The sequence below is a fragment of the Rhagoletis pomonella genome, unplaced genomic scaffold (genome assembly GCF_013731165.1).
Source record: "Rhagoletis pomonella isolate Grant_MI unplaced genomic scaffold, Rhpom_1.0 Rhpom_scaffold_00010, whole genome shotgun sequence".
Lineage (NCBI taxonomy): Eukaryota > Metazoa > Arthropoda > Insecta > Diptera > Tephritidae > Rhagoletis > Rhagoletis pomonella.
The window spans coordinates 28,052,649-28,077,972 of NW_023458564.1; the positions used below are offsets into that span (position 1 = coordinate 28,052,649).

The following is a 25,324-nucleotide window of genomic DNA, read 5'->3' on the forward strand; positions in this document are numbered from 1 at the left end:
AAGAAACGTTGTTGGCAACATACAAGGCAATTGGCCGGCCGGACACAGCAGGACGCAGTGGATGAAGCTGCAGACCTGCCAAAACACGGCATTACGTACCGCGACAGGATGCCTCCTGATGACGCCTCTAAATCACCTTCATGACGAGGCCAAGATGATCCCGGTAAAGGAGCATAACTTAATGCTTTGCAAGCAGTTCCTCACTGGGAGCTACAGACGTGGCCATCCCAGCGGGCAACTGCTCGCGGAAGAGCCCTCGCCACGGCACGTCAGGAGGCATCTTTACGAACTGACAGACGAAGTCCAGAGGTATATTAAACCACCTCTGGACCCGACAACCTACCGACAAGCGAAGTCCAGAGGTATATTAAACAACCTCTGGACCCGACAACCTACCGACAGGCCCTCAACGGCATTCACAGGGAATCAGTCTCAAGTTATGTAGACTCCCGCCCTGTGAATGCCGTTCTAGGCACACAACCACCTGACGTGGACGGGACAGAACTTTGTCTGCCTCGGGAGACCCGCACAACAATAGCCCAACTTCGCTCTAGCTATTGCAGCAGGCTCAACAGCTACCTGAGCAGAATCCACGAGGATGTGCCCAACCAATGCCCGGCATGTGGAGAGTCGCCACATGACTCCCGGCACCTCTTCACATGCCCTGAGAATCCCACTCAGCTAACGCCCCTGTCCCTATGGACAGCCCCTGTGGAAGTCGCACACTTCCTGGGCCTCCCCTTAGCTGAAATAGACGACAACGATGATGGATGAACCGTCCCGAACGGGGCTTAGTAGCCGCTACAACAACAACAACAACAGACATCACAGGTTTACCACACAGTAAGGGAATTCTAATTACCTCATCCTTTCCCAAGGTTACATCACTGGGGCGGTAGCCCCAGTTATGTCACACAGAAAGGAGAATTCTACGTAGTAGACTTTTCATAAAGCGGCGTCATTCCTCTTTCGTTTAGGGGGGATTTGTGGGGCCCACACCCCCTCCCCCTGCCCCATAAACAGTACCTCGAAATTTTACTGAAAATATATTCATATACCATCGTGCTTGCTAGCGTGATTTTTTCACATTAGACGTTTCTCGATACTACGTTCCACACCAAAAAGTTATCGGTCTAATCTCAGATTAATTTATATTTATTAATTTAGGAATTTTTTGTATGAGAAATCTGTGTTTAATCGGAGATTTTCGAGTTAAGTTCGAAAATGAGTGTACTTTATACATAAGTAAACGTATTTTCAGCTAAAGAATATTAATAAATAATTCACTCACAAAAAGATTAATTTGTTGATTTCATGAATTACAAATTTCAACTGTTTCTATTTAAGCGTAAACATACAGCTTTTTAAAAAAAATTTCTATAATATGTTGCGCTGATGGTTTAAAATCTGCCAGATCTAAGAAATATATTTTGAAGGCACCTAACTGACCTTTAGAGGTAAATACTTAAGTATGTATGTATGTATCTAAGGTTGAAGCAATTTCTGTATACTTAGCCAAACAAATATTGGGCCGAATTCTTGTTTTCGTACATGGTATAATTCCACCATGGTTTTCGAATGAATCGAAAATTTGAAGTTTTTGTTTAGAAATTATACACGAAAACTTTAAATTTCGATTCGTACGAAAACAAGAATACGGCCTATTATATCTAACATTTTTCGATGTAAACGGCTGAAATACTCTATTTGTTGCATCGGATAGCAAACATTAATGGTCGGATGCAGTGATGGAGAAGTAGGCACAATAGTGCCATTTATAGAGGAGCTTTTTCAGATTCTAAATCTGAAGACCCCACCCTCCGGAGGCTTATAGCTTTTAAGTAATTCGCATTTGAAGTTGCAAAAAATACCGAATTCAACCTCACTTTTTCCTTTGTACTCCAATTGAACTAAAATGTTGGCGCTGCCATACATACCAAAAAATGCCAAAAAAACAAAAAACGGAAGCAATAAAAGAATGCACATAATGTTTTATTAAAAATTTAAATTATTTATAGCGATTTATCGAAGTATCGATGTTACCTTTTTGGACCTTTTTGGAGAGGGCATGACAAAAATGCAACCCCCGACCCCCTATGGTTCCCTAGGGACCCCTTAGAAAAATGGCCAAAAATCACAGTTTTCACTTGCGTCCACAGTATTTTTGCTTAGAATTCTTTTCTGCGTAGGCGGCCTTCGGCCGCACTTTAAGATTATAACCCTTACCGACCCCCTATGGTTTCCTAGGGACCCCTTAAAAAAAACTGGCCAAAAATCACAGTTTTCACTTGCGTCCACAGTATTTTTGCGTAGAATTCTTTTCTGCGTAGGCGGCCTTCGGCCGCACTTTAAGATTATAACCCTTACCAAATAGAATTCTCCTTTTGGTGTGAACAAACTGGGGCTACCGTCCCAGTGATGTAGCCTTGGGAAAGGATGAGGTAACTAGAATTCCCTTTCTGTGTGGTAAACCTGGGGCTGCCGCCCCAGTGATGTCTATTATGGTTACTGGGTGTTCTATAAAAATGTCTTGTATATAAAACTGTGTATATAAAAATGTCTTGTGCAAATGAATATTTAACATTTTTCAAGCGAAAACACGCAAACGCATTATTCTCGAAGTATCGATTTTATAGTAAAAAGCCCAGCTGGCGAAAAAGGGTAATGGTATATTAAAAAACTAAGGAATCAATATAAAACTAAAATAATACGGTTTATAGGTGTATTTTATAGCGTCGAGAAGTATGGCAGCGCACATTTGCTCTTACTGTCGGACATTGTCATCTCTGTTTGTTTGTGAAAAATGCTAAAACGCGTGAACGAATTTATAAACGCGTTTTACTAATTAATTGTTGAATATATGTATATATATTAAAAGTATAAAATACGCACGTGAGCATAGAAAATATAGTATATCACAGAAAGTATAAGTGAAAAGTGGTATTTTGTACAAAAATTTGGGGGTAGTAGTGAAGATTATTTAACAAAAAATTGCTTTAATACTATTAGCAACTACTTTGTGAGAGTGATATATTCATGTAGAGAAAGCCTCCCCCAACATCCTCCCCAAGCTACATAACGAAATTCCTTATACTTTCGCTGAAATCTCGATTGGTTCCGTTTTGGAAAGCCAACCCCATCCTGTTTTGGCACAATCATAAATTATAGAAACTTAGCATATTACACCAATATATAACAAAAAATCACTTACTACATTATAGATTAAAAAATTACAAAAAGTGAAACTTGAGAAATAGTGTGTGACAGCTCTTGACAAAACGCTGAATTCTATTGTCAATACGCATCAAAAAAAGTAAAGCTCGTTATACAGTTCAAAATTTTGAATTAAAATTTTGTTGTTGCGAAAACCTGCTGGATTTTTTTAATTTTTGTACAAAGTTTGAAATGTCGATTTATGTACATATATCGTCAACACGTCAGAATAGCTATATTTCGGTGTATTTCCCTTCCTAATTAGAATACTGTGTTATTTTGCTATGAATTAATAGGTGTGTACTCGTATTGAGAGGGCTAAATTCTCCAGCAGCAAAAGTTCTGAGAATTTAGCAGCATTCGCTCTTAAAGACACGAAATATCAACAGAAGTACGAGAACGCAAAATTTGCAAAAACTTGCAACCTTTGATTAATTTAGCAATTTATTTTCTGCTTGGTACATTTTCCCCCGATTTGGCATTTTATACAATTGAATAGTTTTGGATAAGAAAAACCTTTTTAAAATTCAAATTATTATATCGGAATGAATAAGTTATTTTTTTCATAATTATTTGTGATATCACATGGTGACGTATTCAAAAACAAGAGTATCTCCTCCAAACACCCATTATTGATCCAAAAAAATGTAATAGATATAACTACAGATGTAGCTTTAAAATTATAAAATTTTCATTTCAACAACCAACGTACCAAAACTGAAAACTTCAGCAAAAAACATTTAGCATGCTGCATTTAAATCTATTTTGGTATATTTAAAGGAAAATTATGGTACAAACGAAAAATGTCATACGGCAACCATAGTCAGCGCACTAAAGTAAACAAACTGGAGATTAATAGCAAATTAACGAAAAATAAACTCAACAAACGTTGTGCTTATTAAATTAACACACTTTTTCGTTGTATACTAGCATTAATAATAAAATTTGCAATAAATAACCCACAAAGGCCAGATTTTCTTTTGTTTATTTACAAACATGTGTTTGTGATCAGCTGATTTTCTTACTTGCAAGTTTTAGCTGGGAAAAATTTTTCCAGCAGAAATTTGCAGCTCTCTTTCACATTTTGCTCTCTCAATTTCCCCTACTTTGCAAGTTTTTTTGAGTACGAGGACGCAAAACCAGTAAAAGTTTTCTAAAACTTTAGATAGTTGGGCGTACGAGTACACTCCTAATGTATATATGTCTAAGGAATCCTTCATCAAAGTGATTTACTGCAATAACTTGGTTAATTGATGAATATTATATTACCTCACTGCATTTTAAAAATACTATTTCTAAACATATATTGTTCTTAAAAGGCCTTTAAAGAAAGAAATTTAAATTTTGTGGCACTTTTATCTGCTTTTCGGCACTATTTTTAAAGACCATTAGGCACATTGTGAAATTTTGAAATTCCATCCCTGGTCCGATGCAAAGATTTTTTACATCACTACGTACCTTTACTTGTTTTGACAAATCAGATTGTTTAGTTACTTCACTTACGTTTATGAGCCATGAGAGTTTTTGGAGACAATAATACATACTCTTACTCCCAAAATTGAGCGTACGGCTCTTATTTGTTAATATTCGCAATGTTTTACACGCTAAAATTTTTTTGTTATTTTGTTTTAAAATGTGGCTAGTATTTTAGCAAATCCCATTTAAATACAAGAATGATACTGTGTACAAAAATTAAGAAAAATCTACAAAGTTTCTGCAAAACCGCGTACTTTTTAATACGAATTTCTAAAAAGAATTCAGGTATGCAGTTTTATAGCACATTAAATTTTAGTTTAATGTGCAAATTTCAAGTTCTAAAAATTGGCGTTGATTTTTGAGATTTTTTTTTACGCATTTTTTTCATAAAAAAATTGAATTTTTTTTTTCATTTTTGTACACAGTACATTCTTGGATTTAAATGGAGTTTGCTAAAACATAAGCCATATTTTAAAACAAAATTAACAAAAAAATTTATCATGTTAAACATTGCGAATATTAACAAAAAAAGAGCCGGACGCTCAATTTTGGGAGTATCACTAACCATGTATGCAAGTAGACTTTTATCTTGGAAAATTTTGCATGAAGACAGCATTTCTTGAAAAACGAATAGGAATATATTATGTCCTGTATACATAGAGATTGTCGGTGACCTATCACCAAGACAAAATGCGGAACTTCACATCCGAAATTATCCTCAGTACACTCTGAAACAGCAGACGGCGCATTCCCACGGCAGCCAGATCAATGTACGTAACCGCAATGATAATAATAATAGATTGGCGCTTACACATATATTAGTGTGTGGCCGAGCTTCTCCTCCGATTTGTGGCGTGCGCCTTATTGTTGTCACAGAAACCGGAGGGACCTACAGTTTTACGTCGAAATGCACTCGGAGGTCTGCCATTGCCTGCCGAGGGGCGACCGCTGTTAAGAAAAAACCTTTTTTCTATTCTAAATTTTTTTTTCGATGTTCATTTGACCAGGGCTTGAACCCAGGCGCTGCGGAGTGGAAGCGCGCACTGCTTACCACTACACCACAGCGGCCGCCACGTAACCGCAATAAGTTTATATCTGGCCAATGACTATTACTCCAGCTGATTACCAAACAAATCTTTTGGGTTGTCCAAAAATTCTAACAAATTGAGATTGCCGTTTATGTACCTATACGGTTCACATACTTAGTTAATGAATGCACCTAATATGGTTTGTCAAGTAGATTGGACTACGCGCAGCAATGGAGTGGGCTTATCCAGCCTTTATCTAAAAGATGTACCTTAAAAAGTGGTCGCGGGCTTAGGGCTATAGGTTGTGGTGATGTTGTGTACTTTACAAAAGTCATTTAATAAGTACCATAGAATTAACATAATTCTTATATACAATATGTAACTTCTTTTTTATCTAAATTAACAGAGAGGGCCCCCAATGGCGCAATATTATCAAATACAAAATCTCGATGATTTAAAGCAGATCTACGCAGATGTCCAAGTGGTGCACGTTGCAAGCGAGGATGCTGGTGTTGGTGGCCATACTCGACCACAGGTTTACAAATAAAACTTACTTATATAGATCTATAATGTAGCGCTAATATACATTATTTAATATGCTTTGATGTAGAAATAGAGATGTGCAATTTTGTGTTATATATTTTTGTTTTTCAAGTTTTTCAAGTTTTTCAGGTAGAGGAAAATTCTTAAATTATAATAATTTCGGCTGTCATATATTTATGTATATAAAATATTCCTCCCGGATTTCCAATAGGCACTAAATAGCAGAAATCACAAATGACAAAGTTAAGCATTAAAAAATAATCGTGTTATTACGTTAAAAAATAGTCATTAAATTCATTACAATGCCTAGTGGAAATTCGTCATAAGAATTTGGTCGGGCAAAATTTTAAATACATAAATAATTTTATCACGGTTATCGGCAGTTTGTGACGTTAGATGAAAACCCCTAATGTATTTCTTTCACGCCCTATATTTTTGTATCCAAATTTTTTACCCCCTTAAAAAGATAAATAAAATTAATTATTTTAAAAAGTGCATACATCATTAAAGAAACTAATAGATCAAAATTAAACAAATCTTAATCGAAAACGATTTTTATTTTTCCTATGCAAAATTAACGAGATTTTATTTCATTATTTATAAGTATTAGCCTCTTAATTTACATATTCAATAAACAAAAAATTTCGACTTAGTACTTATACTCCTTATCCTTTTTCGATTACTGTTATAATTTCATCGAAACTCAGCAATTACTTTTACCCGAAGACCAATTAATGCTAAACGAAGGTCAACAAGTAGTATATCAGACAGCCAATGTACCAGCACAGCAACAGTACCAGCAACAGCCAGCTGCATCAACCACACAATATATAATCGGTGATGAAATATCGCAGCAACAGCAGGCGGTACAACATCAACAACAAGTGATGTATGATCATCACCATCAACAACAACAGCAACAGCATTATGTTCATGAAAGCCAACAAATGCCGCAGGATCATCACCAATTGGCACAGCAGACGCAGCAACAACAACAGCCGCAATTGTATTATACCACCGAGCCGATATTACAACCGAATTCATTGGTTCAACAACAACAGCAACAGGAAATGCAACATCAGCAGCAACAACAGCAGCAGTTGCATGTGCAACAACAACAATATCAGCAGCAGCAACAGCAACAAATTGTACATCAGCAACATTCAATACAGGCGCCACAACAGCCTCAACAAATTGTTTATCGCATGCAAACACAACAACCACAAACTCAACAAACTCAGGTAAGGGGATATTATCTTAAAATCCTAAACTCAGTCAAATTATTGTAACTTCCTATAGAGGAAATAAATGCATGTTTCACATTGGAAAAGAACGAATTAAAGAAAGCACCGGAAAATCTGTATGTTAATATGTATATAGTCGCATTATTACAACTCTGCAGAGTTGACGAAACTTTGAAGTGCGGTTAATAGAGTCATATAACCTGAGGTTGAGAAAGCGAGTAGCATATACATATACGATTGAACTATAGCGAGAGGCTAAAAGATATGTCGAATAACTTTTTAAGTTGATTATGCAAATATATACACATGTAGATGCATACATAAGTGTTTACTTTGCTAGGTCTTACTGATTAGATATACGTATGTAGAGCGAAGGACTGTGGGTACCCTTTGTTTCTACAGCAGTCGGATATACAAGGATTGCCATTTCTTAAAGCAAATGTCGAATTTCTTATACTATAACAATAACTGTCGGACATCATAGTAGAAATTACTGCGGAGCTTTAATTTTTCAAACGAGTTAATAATCTGAAATATCTTGTACATACCCAAGCTCATTTTGTACAAGAATGCTATAACTTTGTTCTCATGTTGTTGTTGTTGTTGTAGCAGCATACAAATTCCCCAAAGACTTTTTGGGGAGTGTTGCTGGAGTGACAGTCCTTGGCCAGATATAAATCTGGGTCGTTCCGGTTACGTAGACCCGACTGTCGTGGGAACGAACTTTGTTCTCATAACGGTGTTTTGTTACAGGCTAAAGAATGAGATTGATAGACAAAAAAATTTTCGATTTTTAGTTTTTGGTGGGTAATGTACCAGTATTTAAATTAGTTTCATGTCCACTAACAACACAGTGCAAAATCTTTTTATATTCTGAAAAAATAGCATCAAATGTTACTACTCTTGCAAAGGTCGCTATCATTTTTATTAACAAACTTTCAAAAGTCTCTATCATCTGGTGAGCTTAGAAAACTGCTTTGGTTCGTATAGACTGTTAATTTAATGTTATTCTATGTTATAATGTTATTAGGCTCTTATTTACCAAAATTTTCAGGTAACAAAAAAAAATTCAATTTAGATGTTACTTTTCGTTGTCGTTTTTTTTTTTTAATTTATGGCTTATTTTTTATAAAATCAAATAACGCTGTTTGCAAGTGGACTACTCATATGTATAAGACCAAGTAGTATTTAATGAAAATAGGAACATCATACTGGAAATTGTTTTAAAAATTATGATTAAAAACTTAAAGTTTTGTTGATAAGTATTTAAAACTTGGAATATCCCTAAATCGTGTTCAATTTTTAAAACTTGGATTTACTTGGTTTTTGTTCTAATAAAAAAAAATTACGACAAAAAGGTATGCCATGAAGAACAGTGTGCATATTATAAATTGGCAAACTGTAGTTTTTCACATGTAAAGGCTGTTTTCAAATCGAAGTGTTTTGAATTTTTAAGAAAATGATTTGTAAAAAACACCAACTATAAATTGCGAGATCTGCAAAGGCAGTTTGCATTTTTTTTTTTTTTGGAATTCTCAATCAAATGGGTTTTCAATCACACCAACGACAAATTGCGACATCGCGGCTACAACAACCCCGCCCAGATCGGTTAATATCTCAGTCGTTGTCGCCAAGCTCCACTACCGGAAGCCCGTGGAAGCTGCGAAGCCTGCAGCCACAATAGGGTTGGAGTCATGGGGTGTCTCTCCATATGCCGGACACTCATTTGGCATATTTCGTTATTATTTTATTTTTATTATTATTTTATTTTTATTATTATTTTATTGTCAGGTGCCCAATATCCGCGAATTTTCTGCATAAAAACTTGCCACTTAAGTAACTAAGATTATGAAGTTGGCTTTAATTGATAGGATTTATAAAAATCCCTTTCCCAAATATTATCTAAAATATAGCACAGACATGCGAAAACTATATACAATAAAACTCATCTTCCATTCCAGATGCTTAACAATGCACACGTCATATTGCAACAGCCTTCGGGTCAACAAGTTTTAATTCAATCTCCACAACACTCGGAAATAATTATGCGTCAGCCCATGCCACAGCAACGCATTATCTACAACACAAATCGTGTTTTGTATTCACCTCAACAGCAACAACAACCGCAGACTCAGGCTGTACTTCAGCAATCTCCGCAATCGCATCAGCAACATCCGCAGCAGCAACAGCAGCATATACAATTACAAACATCTTCCACCACAACACCTATGCACACGACAGCGCGTCTTGTTCAGACGAGAGTAGGTGCCTCGCCCCAAGAGACAGTCCAGCAACATCAACAGCCCCAACCTCAACAAAATGTTGTGTTTCATCCCATTCAGGCAACCGCAGTTCAGAATCCTCAGCAGTTAAAGCCCCAGTTGCAGCAGCAATCTCCATTGCAAATGCAGCAGCAACCGCAGCAACAATTGGTGGCAACAGCATTGACTGGGGGAGTGTCTGGAGGTGGTGTTATGCGCGGTGCTATTCGTAATAAGTCACCACGCGGAGGTGGTGCTCTTGGTGGTACGCATACTCTGATCGCGCGTATGCCTGCTGCTCCGGTAAGTCGGGCTGTGCGACCGCAGATGACTGCATCAATGCAGCCACAACTACACCAGCAAACACCCCGTACACCACGGCCCAGAGGAGGCGCAAGCGGTACAAGAGCACGTGGTGCCGCACGTGGAGGACGCGGTGGAGCATCGCTCGCTGGAAGAGGAACGCAAGTAACGGCAACAATAGTGCAGCAACAACAACAATCTCAACAATTACAGCCACAACAGCAAATATCAACTTCACAGCAACTCATACAGAACGCCGTAGTTCAGGGCAAAAATATCACAATTTTAAATCCACAAGGACAAGTGAAACACATATATCGCAACATTGCCGAAACGCCCCAGCAACAGTTGCAGTTACTAGCAAGTTCCGCGCAGCAGCAACAGCGGGCAACGCAGCTGGTGGGTGCCCGCTTCCGTGCTCCAATTGTTACTGCAGGAAGTGGTGCAGGAAGCAGTAACAGTTCCGGTAGTAGCAGTGGTAACTATGAATTGGACTTAGAAGACAGTATTCAAGCGGTTGTGGTGAAGAAGGATCAGCAAAAACCGGCGGTTTCGACCGCCAACATTACAAACCCCCCCGTAGGCACCACACTGACTAGCTACTACACCAAAGAGGATGATGATACGCGTTTGGTACGCACCCAAAATGGCACATGTATTACCTTGGCTGAGTATCGCAAACGTCATCCGCCCACGGCTGGATCGTCCCCTACAACTACAGCCACTATTTTGCAAATGAAAGCCCCACTACGCGCGAGTGGACCACAACCGCCCAATAAAATGTTACCGACGCATGCCTCCGGAAGTACAGGGATGGTGCCAATCGCTCGGGTCGCACCCCAACAAGTTCAACAGCCTCAACAGTCACAACAATCGCAAATGCCTACGACAACTTCAACGTCGTCCTCAGCAGTTCACCGCACTTCGCACAACAACTACGAAATTCACACACAACATGTCATGCAGAATCGGAACAATACGCAAATGGCGGAGAAAGATCGAAATAGCGCTAAAATGTTGGTAATATTGGTGTCTGGTGAACAACGTCTCATAACATTCACATTGCCACGTGAATCTTGTACCGTTCAAGATCTACTCGAACAAGTTGGAGTGCCATTTGATAGTTCAACAACCATACAGTGCGTGGAGAATCCTGGTGCAAATATCGATTTTGTTGTCACTGTCGGGTTTTCAGTTCAGGAATCTGCCAGCGAGCTAATATCGCGCGCAGAACAGACTTTGCAAATGAATAGACAACAAGATGCAACTGCCGCTAGCAGCTTAGCGGCAACTAATTCTGCTTCTGCTTCAGTTAGCAGCGGAGGAAATACAACTGTTTCACAGGGCACCATTCCACAGCCAACGGCAACTGCTAGTTATGGGAATCCGGCGAATAGTGCAGCTCAAACTGCTAATTCTACTGTTGTCCCTGAAACGGCACATAAAGATGCACATACTATTAGTCCAGCAACAACCAGTACTACTAACAAATCTTCCACAGTACCAGCTGCAACAGAGGATGTACCCCGTAAAATTATACAAGGATTTCTTGCTGTCTGTCAAAGCTGCGGCTTTAGCGGATACGACCATGCTAAATGCGAACGCTGCAAAAGAGTTTTCCTCGATCCACCGAAGCGTGTCCCATGCGTGAAGAGTTTAGGCAGTAACACCACTTCCACGGCTGGTGAGACGACTGCGACTAAAGCCATTGGCAGCAGTGAGCTTGCACCAAGCGAAAAACGTCGTGGAAGTGATTTATTAGCACGAGCTCAAGCTAAAAGTGCTCTTAGTTACAGCAACAGTGCCGCTAGCAGTGGTACTTCGACGCGCGGACGTGGTGGTCCGGGCGGTGCTGGACGGGGTCGCAGTACTCGCAGTGGACGTCGAGCTGCCGAAATTGAACCAGTAATTCTCACGCTAAGCAGTGATGAAGAAGATGATGATGAATCATCCAATAAAGCACCAGGATCGGTAAGTACATATTCGGTGCTCACCGTAAGGAATACAGCTAATAATACAAATATTTTTCACATTTAAATTTACAGTTTTCATCAAATTCCAATGCTGCCAATTCTACGAGCTGTAATACAAAAAATTACGAGCCATTGGGCTTCGAAACAACAATGCCAGATGTAGATGAAAATGCAGTCTATGCTGGTGAGTTCTTTTTTTGTCGTAGTAATTTATTTATATATATGCATTAAAAGAAGTGGGAATCAAATCAGCTATGCATACCATGCAATGACATCAAAATGACAAAGTCATTACCAGCGAGTCCTCACCTCTGGAAAGAATTGGCATAAAGAAAACTGTCAAAAATCAAAATTGATCTTATACCATGTTCGGACCGACAACGAAAACACTTTGGAAAGGAGTTTTGGGATTGTGGGCTGAAAGCTGTTCGTACCGGCTGTTAGTGTTTTCGTTGACATTTCTTTCATCCTTTGCTTACAGTTTTGCTACGAAAAAACAAAATCAAAATCTTTGCCTTTCATTTCCTTATCATATCGGCTGTTTTTACTTATGCAGAGTTTTTGCTGCATTTAAAATGCAACATTTAGCACTTTCGCACATATGTTTTCGAAGAGCGTTCTTGCTATCGCATTTAGCAAATGTACATTTACGCGAGCTCGAAATCGTATGCTTTTGACAAACAGCCGTCTTCCAGTCGCCTATTCAGATCCGTATCTATTAAGATCAATTCTCACGCAGAAGATAGTGTGCAAAAAACCCTACTGAAAAGGAAAAAAATAAATTTTAAACCAAAAATTCTCTACAAAAACTTGAATTGTTTTAACCATAACCGAACATATGTTTGTGTATATATTCATTTGTCGGGGCTAACTGATTACAGAATCTGTCGCTAACTGGTTATAAAATTTGCCTACAAAAATGATATTGTCCGATTCAGCTGGAACCAAAATACTTCAAACAAGTAAGAGTTTCTCTGTATTATGGCCTCGAACCGACATATATACATCTTTCTTTTGAATCAGTATTAAAAGCTCTATTGGCTCCTACATTCGGGTTTTGATAGGCGAGTCTCCCCTGAACCGTTTTTTCCATATTTTTGGCCTATGTGCGCTTTTATTCGAAACCTAAATGTTTCGGTACCGAGTATCGAGAGTATTGGATACTTAAAAGTATTGACTCAGCACATCTCTACTGCTGTCATCTCGGCTGTGACGTCAGCAAAACAGCTGATTCTGTCAAATTCACTGAGAGCCGATTAGCGGTATTGCCATTGGCGCCAGCTTCTGTATTCTTTCCACCGTGTGTTCTGAGTGGATGTTCAGCTAAGGCGAGAGCAGAGTGATATTAAAACTTTTGAGGGCGTCTTTTGAATACCGCATCTTTAAATCTGTTGTGACCATTTCGATGAATGGTATGTATGCATGAACCTAATCAGCCATCGTTGTATTTGTTTCGTTTACGTTTTTCGGTTTTGTTTACACCGTCTTCTACCTCTTCATAGTGATTTTTTAGCGATTGAATGTGTTTTCTGCAGCGATTTTAATTATAAATTTTGGTTTATTACATATTTATGATATAACATGAAGTGCTGTGTGATTGGAAAAAGTTTGTGCGTTTGCCAAAGGCGTAAATTTGCGTGAAAAGTGGGTGCACGTTTGTGGCCAGAACGTTGGCATTGAAAAATCGACCCGGGGTAATGATATGCGATTGTAAAACACTTTCAATCATGAAAACCATATTTTATGAACTTTTTTTGTTAATTGTCATCAAGTTTCACTTTGTATATTTTATAATAAATACCAATTTAATCGCACTCAATCACCGCGCCGCAACCTCTGGACCCGACAGCGTACAGACAGGCCCTGAACGGCATTCACATGGACTCAGTCTCGAGTTATGTAGACTCTAGACCTGTGAATGCCGTTCTAGGCATACCACCCCCGGACATAGACGAGACAGAGCTTCATCTGCCTCGGGAGACACGCACTACACTTGCACAACTTCGCTCCGGCTACTGCAGCAGGTTCAACTCCTACTTGAGTAGGTTGAATGAGGATGTGCCGAATGAGTGTCCGGCATGCGGAGAGACCCCACATGACTCGAAACATCTTTTCGCATGCCCGGAAAACCCGACAACCCTAAAGGCCTTGTCCCTGTGGACAAATCCCACAGAAGCTGCACGCTTCCTAGGTTTGCCGTTAGTGGAACTTGACGACAACGACTGCTACAACAACAACAACCGCGCCTTTTTCGTTTTCTTTGTTTGTTTTCATTCTTAGGCAGATGTCAAAAACGCTCAGAAATATACTTTTTTCGTGCTTCTTTGATTAGGTGATCTTGTATTTTTGGTTCATGGTATGTATGCATTAAATTTGTGGTGAATTCGCCTCTTGTAGCAATAATCGATGACATAAGTTAGTGAGATGTGTTATCTCTGATGTTCTAGTTTTTTCTTTTTTTTTCTCGCTGATCTTTTTGGTACACGGACACGTGTGTTGTACGAGCGAACCTTTTTCAATAAACTCTAAGTTAGTCATTGTAATATAAGAAACTACCCGGCGTTTTATTGCTAGGCACCACCCGACAATTGGTGACCCCGACGTCAAAAGCGAATATTTGTCACGGAGCGAGCAAAAACTCAAATGGTTAACCAAGAAGATAATGAAGCAAGCACGGGAGCTGGACCGTCGGCCGCTGCCACGAGCGAAAAAGCCATGATGGTGAACAAAGTGTCGGTTAAGGTGCCGCCATTCTGGCCAGAGCATCCGGAGATTTGGTTCGCCCAAGTCGAGGCGCAATTCAGCGTGGCCGGAGTTTCCACAGATTCGTCAAAGTTCAACACAGTCGTCGCTGCTGTTGAATCAAACGTTTTAGCCCAGATTTCTGACGCCATTTTGAACCCACCCGACAACGGCAAATACGACAACCTGAAACGACGTATAATAGATAGATATTGTGAAAGCGAGCAGAAAAAAACGCAAAAATTACTGTCGGATGTGGATTTGGGAGACAAACGGCCAACCCAATTGTTAAGCGAGTTAAGTGAAGTGAGTGAGTACAGGTTAGGGCAATCTTACAGGCGTCTAACGCAGATTTGCCAGACTTAGCAAAGCTGGCCGACAAGATTCTAGAAGTAGGGGATTTTCAGCAGGTGTCGGTAGTGGCAAAAGGCAATGCAGCCGACGAAACTTTTTCAGGCATAAGCAAACGAATCGAACGCATTGAAGCGCAATTCGACAAATTAATTCAGAATACGAAGTACCGAACAAACCGACGATCTCGTTCAGTGTCAAGAGGACGAGACGCCCGGGCAAACACTCCAATGCGAACAAAGGGCGAATTATGCTGGTACCACCAGGTGCACGGGGATAACGCCCGTAAATGCCGACCGCCCTGCGAGCGCGGACAAAAAGCGACAAAAAACTAATTGCATCTTCTGGTTTGGCGGGCAAATCTGAAGACTACCAACGCATAGCCCGCATACTCATCAGGGACGAAAACACAAAAACACAATTTTTAATTGACACAGGTGCCGATGTGTCCGTGCTACCGGACCGTACGGCGAATACGACAAAAGCGAACGGGAAGGCCAAACTGTATGCTGCGAATGGCTCGGCTATTAAAACATTTGGCGAAAAACGACTACGGATCGCTCTTGGGTTAAGACGCGAGTTTGTGTGGACTTTCATTTTGGCGGAAGTTAATTCTGCCATTATAGGATTAGATTTTTTAAAGCACTTCGATCTCCTGGTCGACGCTAAGAGAGGCAAGTTACTAGATAGAAGTACACTACTGGAGACGAAAGGTCTTACGGCGCGCACCGAGGTTACGCAAATTCGGGTATACAACGTCAAGGATAAGTACGCGAATTTACTCCATGAGTACCAGGATATTGCCACGACAAACGCAAACAAGAGACCAGTGAATTCCAAGGTTACGCACCACATAACTACCACAGGTGCTCCGGTATTCGCGCGGCCGCGAAGACTAGCGGCGGATAAGCTAAACGAAGCGAAGAAAGAATTCGAGTACCTACTGCAGAAGGGGATTTGCAGACCGTCGAAAAGCAATTGGGCCAGTCCATTGCACCTCGTGAGGAAACAAAGTGGTGAATGGAGACCTTGCGGCGACTATCGGGCGTTAAACGCTATTACGGTACCGGACAGGTATCCTATACCGTATTTGCACGACGTCACCAGCATTTTACACGGCAAGAAGGTGTTTTCAGCCATCGATCTCCAAAAAGCATACCACCAGATCCCTATTGAACCATGCGATATACCAAAAACGGCTATATCAACGCCTTTTGGACTTTTTGAGTTCGTTTTCATGACATTCGGTCTGAGAAATGCGGCTCAGACTTTTCAACGTCACATCCATGAAGTTTTAAAGGGGCTCGATTTTACTTTCGCGTATATCGACGACATTTTGGTCGCGTCGGAATCAGAGGTTGAGCACAAAAAGCATTTGCGAATAGTATTCGAACGACTTCGCCAAAGCAATTTGACTATCGCAATCAGTAAATGCCAATTCGGAAGGAGCGAGCTAAACTTTTTGGGACACACGATTAGCGCGCAGGGGATACCGCCCCCTGAGGAGAAGGTGGAAGCTGTGCGGAACTTTAAAATACCAACGGTGGCCAAGGGGCTTAAAAAGTTTTTGGGCATGATAAATTTTTATCGACCGTTCATCCCGAATGCAGTTAAAAATCAAGCCGTCCTCCAGCAGCTGGTAAGGGGCAACCAAAAAAACGACAACACCCCCATTATATGGTCAGAGGAAAGTAAAGCGGCATTCGTCGCATGTAAGGAGGATTTGGCGAACGCAACGTTGCTGAATTACATGGCTCCAAATTCACAGCTGACCCTAACCGTCGACGCATCAGATGACGCCGTAGGCGCTGTATTACACCAAATAATAGACGGAGAAGTACAACCCTTGGGTTTTTATTCTAAAAAGCTAACGTCCGCCCAAAGGAAGTACAGCGCCTACGACAGAGAGCTGACTGCGGCATACCAAGGAGTGCAACATTTTAAATACGCGTTGGAAGGAAGGGAATTTGTTCTGTTCACCGACCACAAGCCACTCGCTTTCGCATTCAGACAAAGCAGTGATAAGACACCTCCACGCAGAGCGCGACAACTCGACTACATAAGCCAATTCACTACCGATATTAGGCACCTGCCAGGGCGTGACAACAACATTGCTGACTTGCTGTCCCGCATCAACGCAATACACAACGAGGCGATAAACTTTGACGAAATGGCCTCTGCGCAAGCAAACGATTCACAACTCCAAGCCCTGCTGAGTTCAGGTAAGGATAACACAATTTCGTTAACGCAAGTACCACTTCCAGGCTCATTGGCGAAGCTCTTTTGTGACGTATCTCATGGGAAGGTACGACCGTACGTACCGATAGCCTTTAGAGAGAGGGTTATACATAAGCTGCATGGCTTATCCCATCCGGGCATCAAAGCCACGCAGAGACTGGTAGCTGAGAGGTTTGTCTGGCCGAGAATGGCTGCGGATGTCGCCAAGACCGTTCGTTTCTGCATCCCGTGCAACGACACACAAAAGCTCCTCTAGGGAGCTACCACGACATTGATGACCGCTTCCAACATATAAATGTTGATATTGTTGGACCGCTACCGACGTCCAACGGGTTCCGTTACTGCCTCACATGTATAGACAGGTTTTCAAGGTGGCCAGCGGCAGTTCCTCTCAAGGAGATGACAGCGGAAAACGTAGCCAGCGCACTCATCAGCGGCTGGATAGCAGTATATGGCGTTCCTCAAAGAATTTCTACCGACTTAGGCCGACAGTTTGAGTCCGAAGTATTTCGCAGTTTGACAAGGATGTTGGGTGTAGTACACTTGCGTACGACGCCATACCATCCACAGTCGAACGGAATGATCGAGCGTTGGCACCGCACGCTAAAGGCCGCGATCAGGTGTTGGCCGAACAACGATTGGAGCTCCGCTTTACCGCTTGTGTTGTTGGGAATGCGTACTACCGTTAAGACGGACATAAACGCCAGTCCAGCTGAAATGCTCTACGGGAGACCAATATGTATACCAGGCGAGTTTCTACACGAGAGAAAACGGCGATCCGGCCAAACAGAATTTATGGAACAGCTGCGAGAAGCAATGAGTAAATTACCCATGACGAAACCTTCACGCCACGGCGAAGCACAAACATATATACAACCAGCTTTAAAAGACTGTAAGTTCGTATTCGTTCGAATAGATCGAGTACGCCAACCCTTGGAGCCACACTATGAAGGTCCATACGCAGTTCTCTCGAAGCAGGAAAAATATTTCGTAATCAAAGTTCGACAAAGAGAAGTTAAAATTTCTATTGATCGCTTGAAGGCAGCATTTATTTTTAATCACGACGTCACGGCAACGGCAACAGCAACGGAAAGCTACGAAGATGAGAGAAGCACACAGAACACCGTAGACAGAAACGAAACAACGCCTACAGCAGGAACAGACAATAACAGAAACGAGAATAATAGAGAGGACGATGAAAGCGAGATGAAGGAGGAGGCTGTCAGGTATACATCGGCAGGACGACGGGTGAAAATCCCCCTTCGGTATCGTTAGCCGGTAACTAGCCGGGGGGTATTGTGGTGAATTCGCCTCTTGTAGCAATAATCGATAACATAAGTTAGTGAGATGTGTTATCTCTGATGTTCTAGTTTTTTCTTTTTTTTTCTCGCTGATCTTTTTGGTACACGGACACGTGTGTTGTACGAGCGAACCTTTTTCAATAAACTCTAAGTTAGTCATTGTAATATAAGAAACTACCCGGCGTTTTATTGCTAGGCACCACCCGACAAATTTATAACACTCTTCACAGTTTTGAGATGGATGATTGTTTCGATGACTTTGGCGACCGCATTTTCTGGGTCAACTTTTCAGCTAGTTGTGTGGCATTTGAGAATATTACAAGGAAGTTTATCTTCTGCATGGATACTTCCATGGCTTAGTGTTGCAAGCAAAGTTGTTAAAATGTCTGATAGTTTCTTTCTGCAAAAGCACAATCGGTGGCTGCGTTAGAAATTCCAAATTGCGTAGAACGGCCACCAGATTTGGCACTTTTATTGCAGTCGTTCTACCATTTACTTATTCTTATCAGCGCTTCTACGATTACCCCATTTACTTATTTTTATCAGCGCTTCTACGATTACTGGAAGGGCGACTGTAAATTGAAGAACCGAATAGTGTCTTTGTACTCCAGTGAGATAAAACTGTGTTACGCTTTGGTATTGAAACTTGAAGAAACGGTGTGACTTCTTTGGATAAGATTTGATAGTTTTTTGGTAAGTGGAATTTTAGCCAAGACGGCATCTCCGCAACTTTTGTGGCTTCTTTTTGTACATATTTCCTTGACGGCTCCATGGGCCCCACCATAACAGTGCATCCCGCAGTACCAATCGCAACGCATTTCTTAACGCCCAGACCTATAGTTTTCATTTCTTTTAAGCTTAATTGCCCTAATGCAGCTTCTGAAAGGAAAATCTCCTCGTATTCATCTTCATTGCGTAAACTCTGCCTCGTGTCTATCTCTTCATCGGATTCTAATCTATTGTTCAGTTCATTTTCATAGCTGTTTCTCGTCAGTTCTCCAAATCCGCCTAAATGCATACATATGTCATAAAATATTCTCGTATGATTAGTCGACGGGAATCCTCCCAGCCAAGCTTTCGGAGAATAAGACTGACCACAGAGTGTGGCACTAAAGTCTTCCTACAGCACTTTCTTTAAACTTTGCAGCTAAAAGACCAGATTGCAAGATGGTTTTGAAACGAACCGTCGTTTTTTTCGCGCTTCGAACCGAACCGTTTTTATTTTGAAATTTCAAAACCAAACCGAAAACCACTCCAAAAAATGGTTCGGTTCGGTTCAAAATGAAAATTTTCGGAAGGATTTTTCAAATTTTGTAATAAACATCTTTGCCTAAAAACCCGTATGGTAGAACTGCAAACAAAATTGGAAGTTATTTTTAGTACAGTCAAGTTATTGTTGAAAATTAGTCAGCGGCATGTTTGTCAATTTCCTTTAAATGCTAAGATAAGGGTTTCTCGGGATGTACAAGTTGATTTTTTCGCATTACAGTTAACTACTACAGGTCGGAAAACTTTTTAAAATTTACAAACTAACTGGTGTTATTAAATGCACGTTTATGTAGCTAAAAAATTAATTTTTCAAAGTAACAAGAACAGGAATATTTCTTGCTTGGAAGATGAGCAGCCAACTGTTAAAAACGTTATAATATACTGTTAATAATATTATAATATACTGTTAAAAATAATAGCTATAATAGCTCCAACTTACGAATACTTACGGGAAAAGGTATCCAAATTTACACTGAGGACAAAAACGAAGTATCCCTCAAAATTGAAGGCGAAAATGTATCCAATTGGATAAATACGTATCAAAACGGGAACGCTGTTCCTCACATTGATTTAGTAGAATTCAAATGCATTCGTGTACAGGTTGGAAAAGGGTCTATTTACTTAGCTCTATGCTATATCCCTCCCCGATCTGCCACAGTGGTGTATTCATGACTCATCTCTTTACTGAAATCAGTTAATTTATTGACTAAGTCCTCTGATTCAATGATTGAGTTGGGTGTTTTTAATTTACCAAGCATATCATGGAACATCATTGAAAATGATATCGTACCTTTCGCGTCTAGTGCGTGCAACCAAGGATGATAGAATACAAGATTGCGCCGATTGCAGCAGAGTTCGTGAGAGTAATTTTGGCGTGACGTCACCGTAGAGTTGAAAACTGAGAGCGCCAAATAAAATCGCTGTCTAGTGATGTGCTGAATTGTCGGTACCCAATACTTAAAAAAGGTTTCGGTACCCAATACTTCCTTATCGGGACCCGATACTGATTCTTTACATTAAACTTTCGCCATTATATGCATTTCAAGTTTAGAAAAAACTTTTATTACTAATTTATATGATATCGGCTAAAACACTTGAACTTATCGCAACAGAGAAATATTATTTTATCAGTTTTAACCTTAGTCGATCCAAGGTTCAAGGAAAATACTTTGACGGATGAAGAAGCCTTTCAGAGGGGAGATTCTGCAACCAGTTAGCGACAAGTTTCGGATCGATATCGCACTTGTTGACGTTAAAATAATTCATATCATACGTCAACAAAACCGATACCGATTCGAAAATTGTCGCTAACTGGTTACAGAATCTGCCCCAGGCCTACAAAAATGATATCGTCTGATTCAGCTGGAACAAAAATGCTTCAAACAAGTAAGAGTTTCTTTGTATTATGGCCTCGAACCGACATATATACATCTTTCATTTGAATCAGTATTAAAAGCTCTATTGGCTCCTACATTCGGGTTTTGATAGGCGTTTTTTTTTCCATATTTTTGGCCTTTGTGTGCTTTTATTCGAAACCTAAATAAATGTTTCGGTGCCGAGTATCGAGAGTATTGGATACTTAAAAGTATTAACTCAGCACATCACTACTGCTGTCATCTCGACTGTGACGTCAGCAAAACCGCTGATTCTGTCAAATTCACTGAGAGCCGATTAGCGGTATTGCCATCGACGCCACCTTCTGTATTCTCCACCGTGGCGTGCAACAATGTATTTTTAGAGGAGATGGCTGAACTCTGCCTAACTCAGGTTAATGTACTTCATAATAATTTTGTTAAAGTATTAGATATTGTTTATGTTGATGATGCATCTAAGTCCGTTGTAAATAAGTGTGATCCACTAGTTTTGCCCGAAGATGTCTACCACCCTGCTATGGAGATATCTTACGAAATTATAAGTGATGGTCAAAATTGCGGTAAACAAGCATACGAACCAGATATTCGCTTCGATTTTTCGAAAGTAGACTTTAAAAAGCTTAACAAGGAACTGTCTAAATTGTCGTGGCCTGCATATAAAGAAAATATTGAACAAAGCGTTGCACTTTTTAATTTTACTTTTTATAAATTATTTGAAAAGTATGTCCCTAAACGCATGTATGTTCCTGAAGAACAAACACAATTATGGTTCACTAAAGAACTGAGTCACGTTATTTTAGATTACAAAAAAAAAAAACTATGAATGAAAAGTATGAGTGAATACTATGTAAAATACTCACCTTTGCGTCATAAGTTTTTTGAATTAAACAAAAAGTGTTATAAAGCTTACTTGTGTAAAATCAAACGGCGTATAATATATAACCCCAAATCATTTTATGATTTCGTAAACTCTAAGCGAAATGTTAGTGGGTTTCCTTCCGCCATGAAGTATCGAAATACATCTCTAGTGATAATCAAACAATTTCTAACATGTTCGCTCAGTTTTTCAAATCTAATTATTCCATTAACTCACATGTTAACATTGACTATCCTTTTAAACTATGTATGCCCAATTAACTCTAAATATCCTTAAAGCAGTCCTTTAGTTATGGTCCTGACCAGATCCCTACTTGTATTCTTACAAATTGTGCTTCATTATCTCTATGAGCCGTTAACAGCGTTATTTAATTTGTCTCTTAAAGAGGGCATTATTCCAACTATATGGAAGGAATCGTTCATAACCCCGTTACATAAAAGCGGTAGCAGATCTTCAGTGGAGAACTACCGGGGCATAGCTAAGCTTTCTGCAATTCCTAAATTATTTGAAGCAATTATAACAAATCAGTTGACGCATTCTATCTCTTCTAGAATTTCACACAGTCAACATGGATTTTGCAAGGGCAAATAAACTTCTACAAATTTACTTGAATTAACATCCTATATCTCAAAAGCATTTAGTAAAAGCAAAACTGTTGATGTTATATATACTGACTTCAGTAAAGAATTTGACAAAGTGTGCCACTCGTTGCTCATCTATAAACTTGATCTTCTTGGTCTTCCACCTAATTTTCTACGTTGGATCTCTTCATACCTCCATGATAGATCACAAAGGGTAATGTTTAAAAATACTGGCCCGTAGTCATAGTCAAAATAAAGTCGACTTTAAAGTTAGTTGCAGCTTTTTGACATAATTTTCAATGGGATATCTGTCAAAAAAGCTGCAACTAACTTTAAAGTCGACTTTATTTTGACTATGACTACGGGCCAATATCTCTGACGTCATTGATGTTTCTTCAGGAGTCCCTAATACTACGTTCAAATTGACGAGCTAAACATGTTAAATGGGCTTGAACCAGTTAAATGAACAAAACATGTTCATAAACAAGTTAAATCGAATGCAATTGTTGTTGGAAAATTGAACCAGTTAAATCATTTAACTCGCAGAGTTATATCAGAAAGCTTTCTGCTCCGACCAATCAGAAAGACCCAAAAGCTTTCATTTGACACGCCAACGTTCAAAAAATGTATATTCTGAAAAATATTAAAAATTAAAAATTATTAATTAATTAATTGTGTGCATGTCTGCCCGCCAAAAAAGAGGCCAAGGTTATTTCCCAAGAGGTCTCATCGAACGCAGAGATAAATAGTGCATACGAACTAAACATTTTGAAGTCTTTAAGTTATCCGTATGCGTTAATATCATGAAGCAGACATTCGCACAAAACAAATAGAAACACAAAAACTTGATTTTGAATATTTTTTTTAAATTCTTATTGGTAATCAAACAACCGTCAAAGTTAACTCCAAATGTTCAATGTGGACGATTGTGTTTTCCAAAAAGCTCTTTTACATTTAACAAGTTAAATGGGGCCAGTTTGAACGTCATATAAAGGTAGCCACCTAGGCCCGGTTCTGTTCTTGCTTTTTATAAACGACATTTCTACAGATATACAATTTTCCAAAATTTCAATGTATGCAGCTGATGTAAAGCTTTATAAATCGTACGTTTAAATTAAAGAAAGGCCTTAAACAGCATGGCGTACTGGTGTAAAGTAAATCTTATGCCTCTAAATCTTAAGAAGTGTAAAGTAATGTGCTTCTCGCGTAGAGCTGTTCAGCCCTCTTCTTATACAATAGGTAGCCATAACCTGGAACAGGTATACAATTTTGTGGACCCTGCTATCACAATGGATCCTAAGCTTAATTTTAATCTTCACATTAATGTGACAGTCAACAAGGCTAAAGGTGTACTTGCATTTGTGAAACGATGGTCAAAAGAATTTTGTGACCCTTATATCACTAAAACCCTGTTTACAACATTAGTTCGACCGATTCTGGAATACGGTTCGGTGGTTTGGAATCCAAGGTACCAAATTTACTCAGCCAAGGTAGAATCAATTCAAAAACAATTCCTACTTTTTGCTTTAAGAAATTTCCGTTGGTATTCTCAATATAACCTCCCGCCTTATACGAGCCGACTAAAATTTATTAATCTTCCTACACTTGCCAGTCGCAATCAAATACTTGGTACAATTTTTATAGTTTAATTACTGACAGGCTCAATTTCAAGTCCGCTTCTTCTGGGTGAAGTTAGCCTTAATGTTCTCTCCCGGGTATCAAGACACTTTTGTCCCCTATTTCTGAAAGCTTGTAAAACTAATTTTGAATTACATGACCCACTCCGTTGCTTATGCCAGGATTTTAACTCTCATTCCAGCACGTTGGATATATCAGATCCGCTTTTCAGTATTAAGAAAGCGGTACTATCCTCTCTCAATAAATGAATTATTAACATAAAGATATAAAATCAGCTGCCTATCGTGACTCGGCGCAAAATCTACTACTAGTCGACACTCGCAAAAGGGGTGAAAGTGTTAAACTTTGGGCAAAACTTACAAAAATTCAACAAATTAAAAAAAAAAATTTCACCACTTTTGACAAAACAACCTCTGTGTTTTCTGTAGGTATTGCAATTTAGAATAAATTTTAAGGAACTTCCATTCAAATGTTTTTCATTTTTATTTAATTGAGATAGCATCTTGAACTATTAATGACTAAATATAAAAATTACATCCGAGAACTCAATGAATTACTGCTTTGAAGAGGAAATAACCTCACTCGAGAGAAGTTGTTTGTCAAAAGTCCACAGATATGTATGTATGTATGTATGTATGATATGTATATGGCGCGTTCCATACCAAAACGGACGGGGTTCACATTTCATGTGTTTGACTTGTTTCAAATAAATATGAAATTTGAGCTTGATTCATACATTTTTGAAAACTTTACAGCACAAAACAAAAACAAATCGATTAGTATTAGTTTAAAATTGGAAAAAAATCACACATATATTAAAATTCTATATGAAAAGAAATTATTTTAAAATTTTTTCTTTAAAAATTTTTCACATACAAATTTTTTGATAAAAAAAATAGTTTTTGAAAATATG

The 25,324-nt window shown here is 39.3% G+C and overlaps 1 protein-coding gene across 1 annotated transcript in view; it reads left to right on the forward strand.

Annotated features, from left to right (window-relative positions):
• The window catches only part of LOC118746207, a 45,211-nt gene that overhangs the window by 5,353 nt on the left and 14,534 nt on the right, over positions 1-25,324 (forward strand). The window contains exons 2-5 of the mRNA XM_036480033.1: positions 6,124-6,252; positions 6,968-7,501; positions 9,466-12,039; positions 12,114-12,225. Coding sequence (XP_036335926.1) covers positions 6,136-6,252; positions 6,968-7,501; positions 9,466-12,039; positions 12,114-12,225 — 3,337 coding nt within the window. The 5' untranslated portion in view covers positions 6,124-6,135. The remainder of the gene's footprint in view (positions 1-6,123; positions 6,253-6,967; positions 7,502-9,465; positions 12,040-12,113; positions 12,226-25,324) is intronic.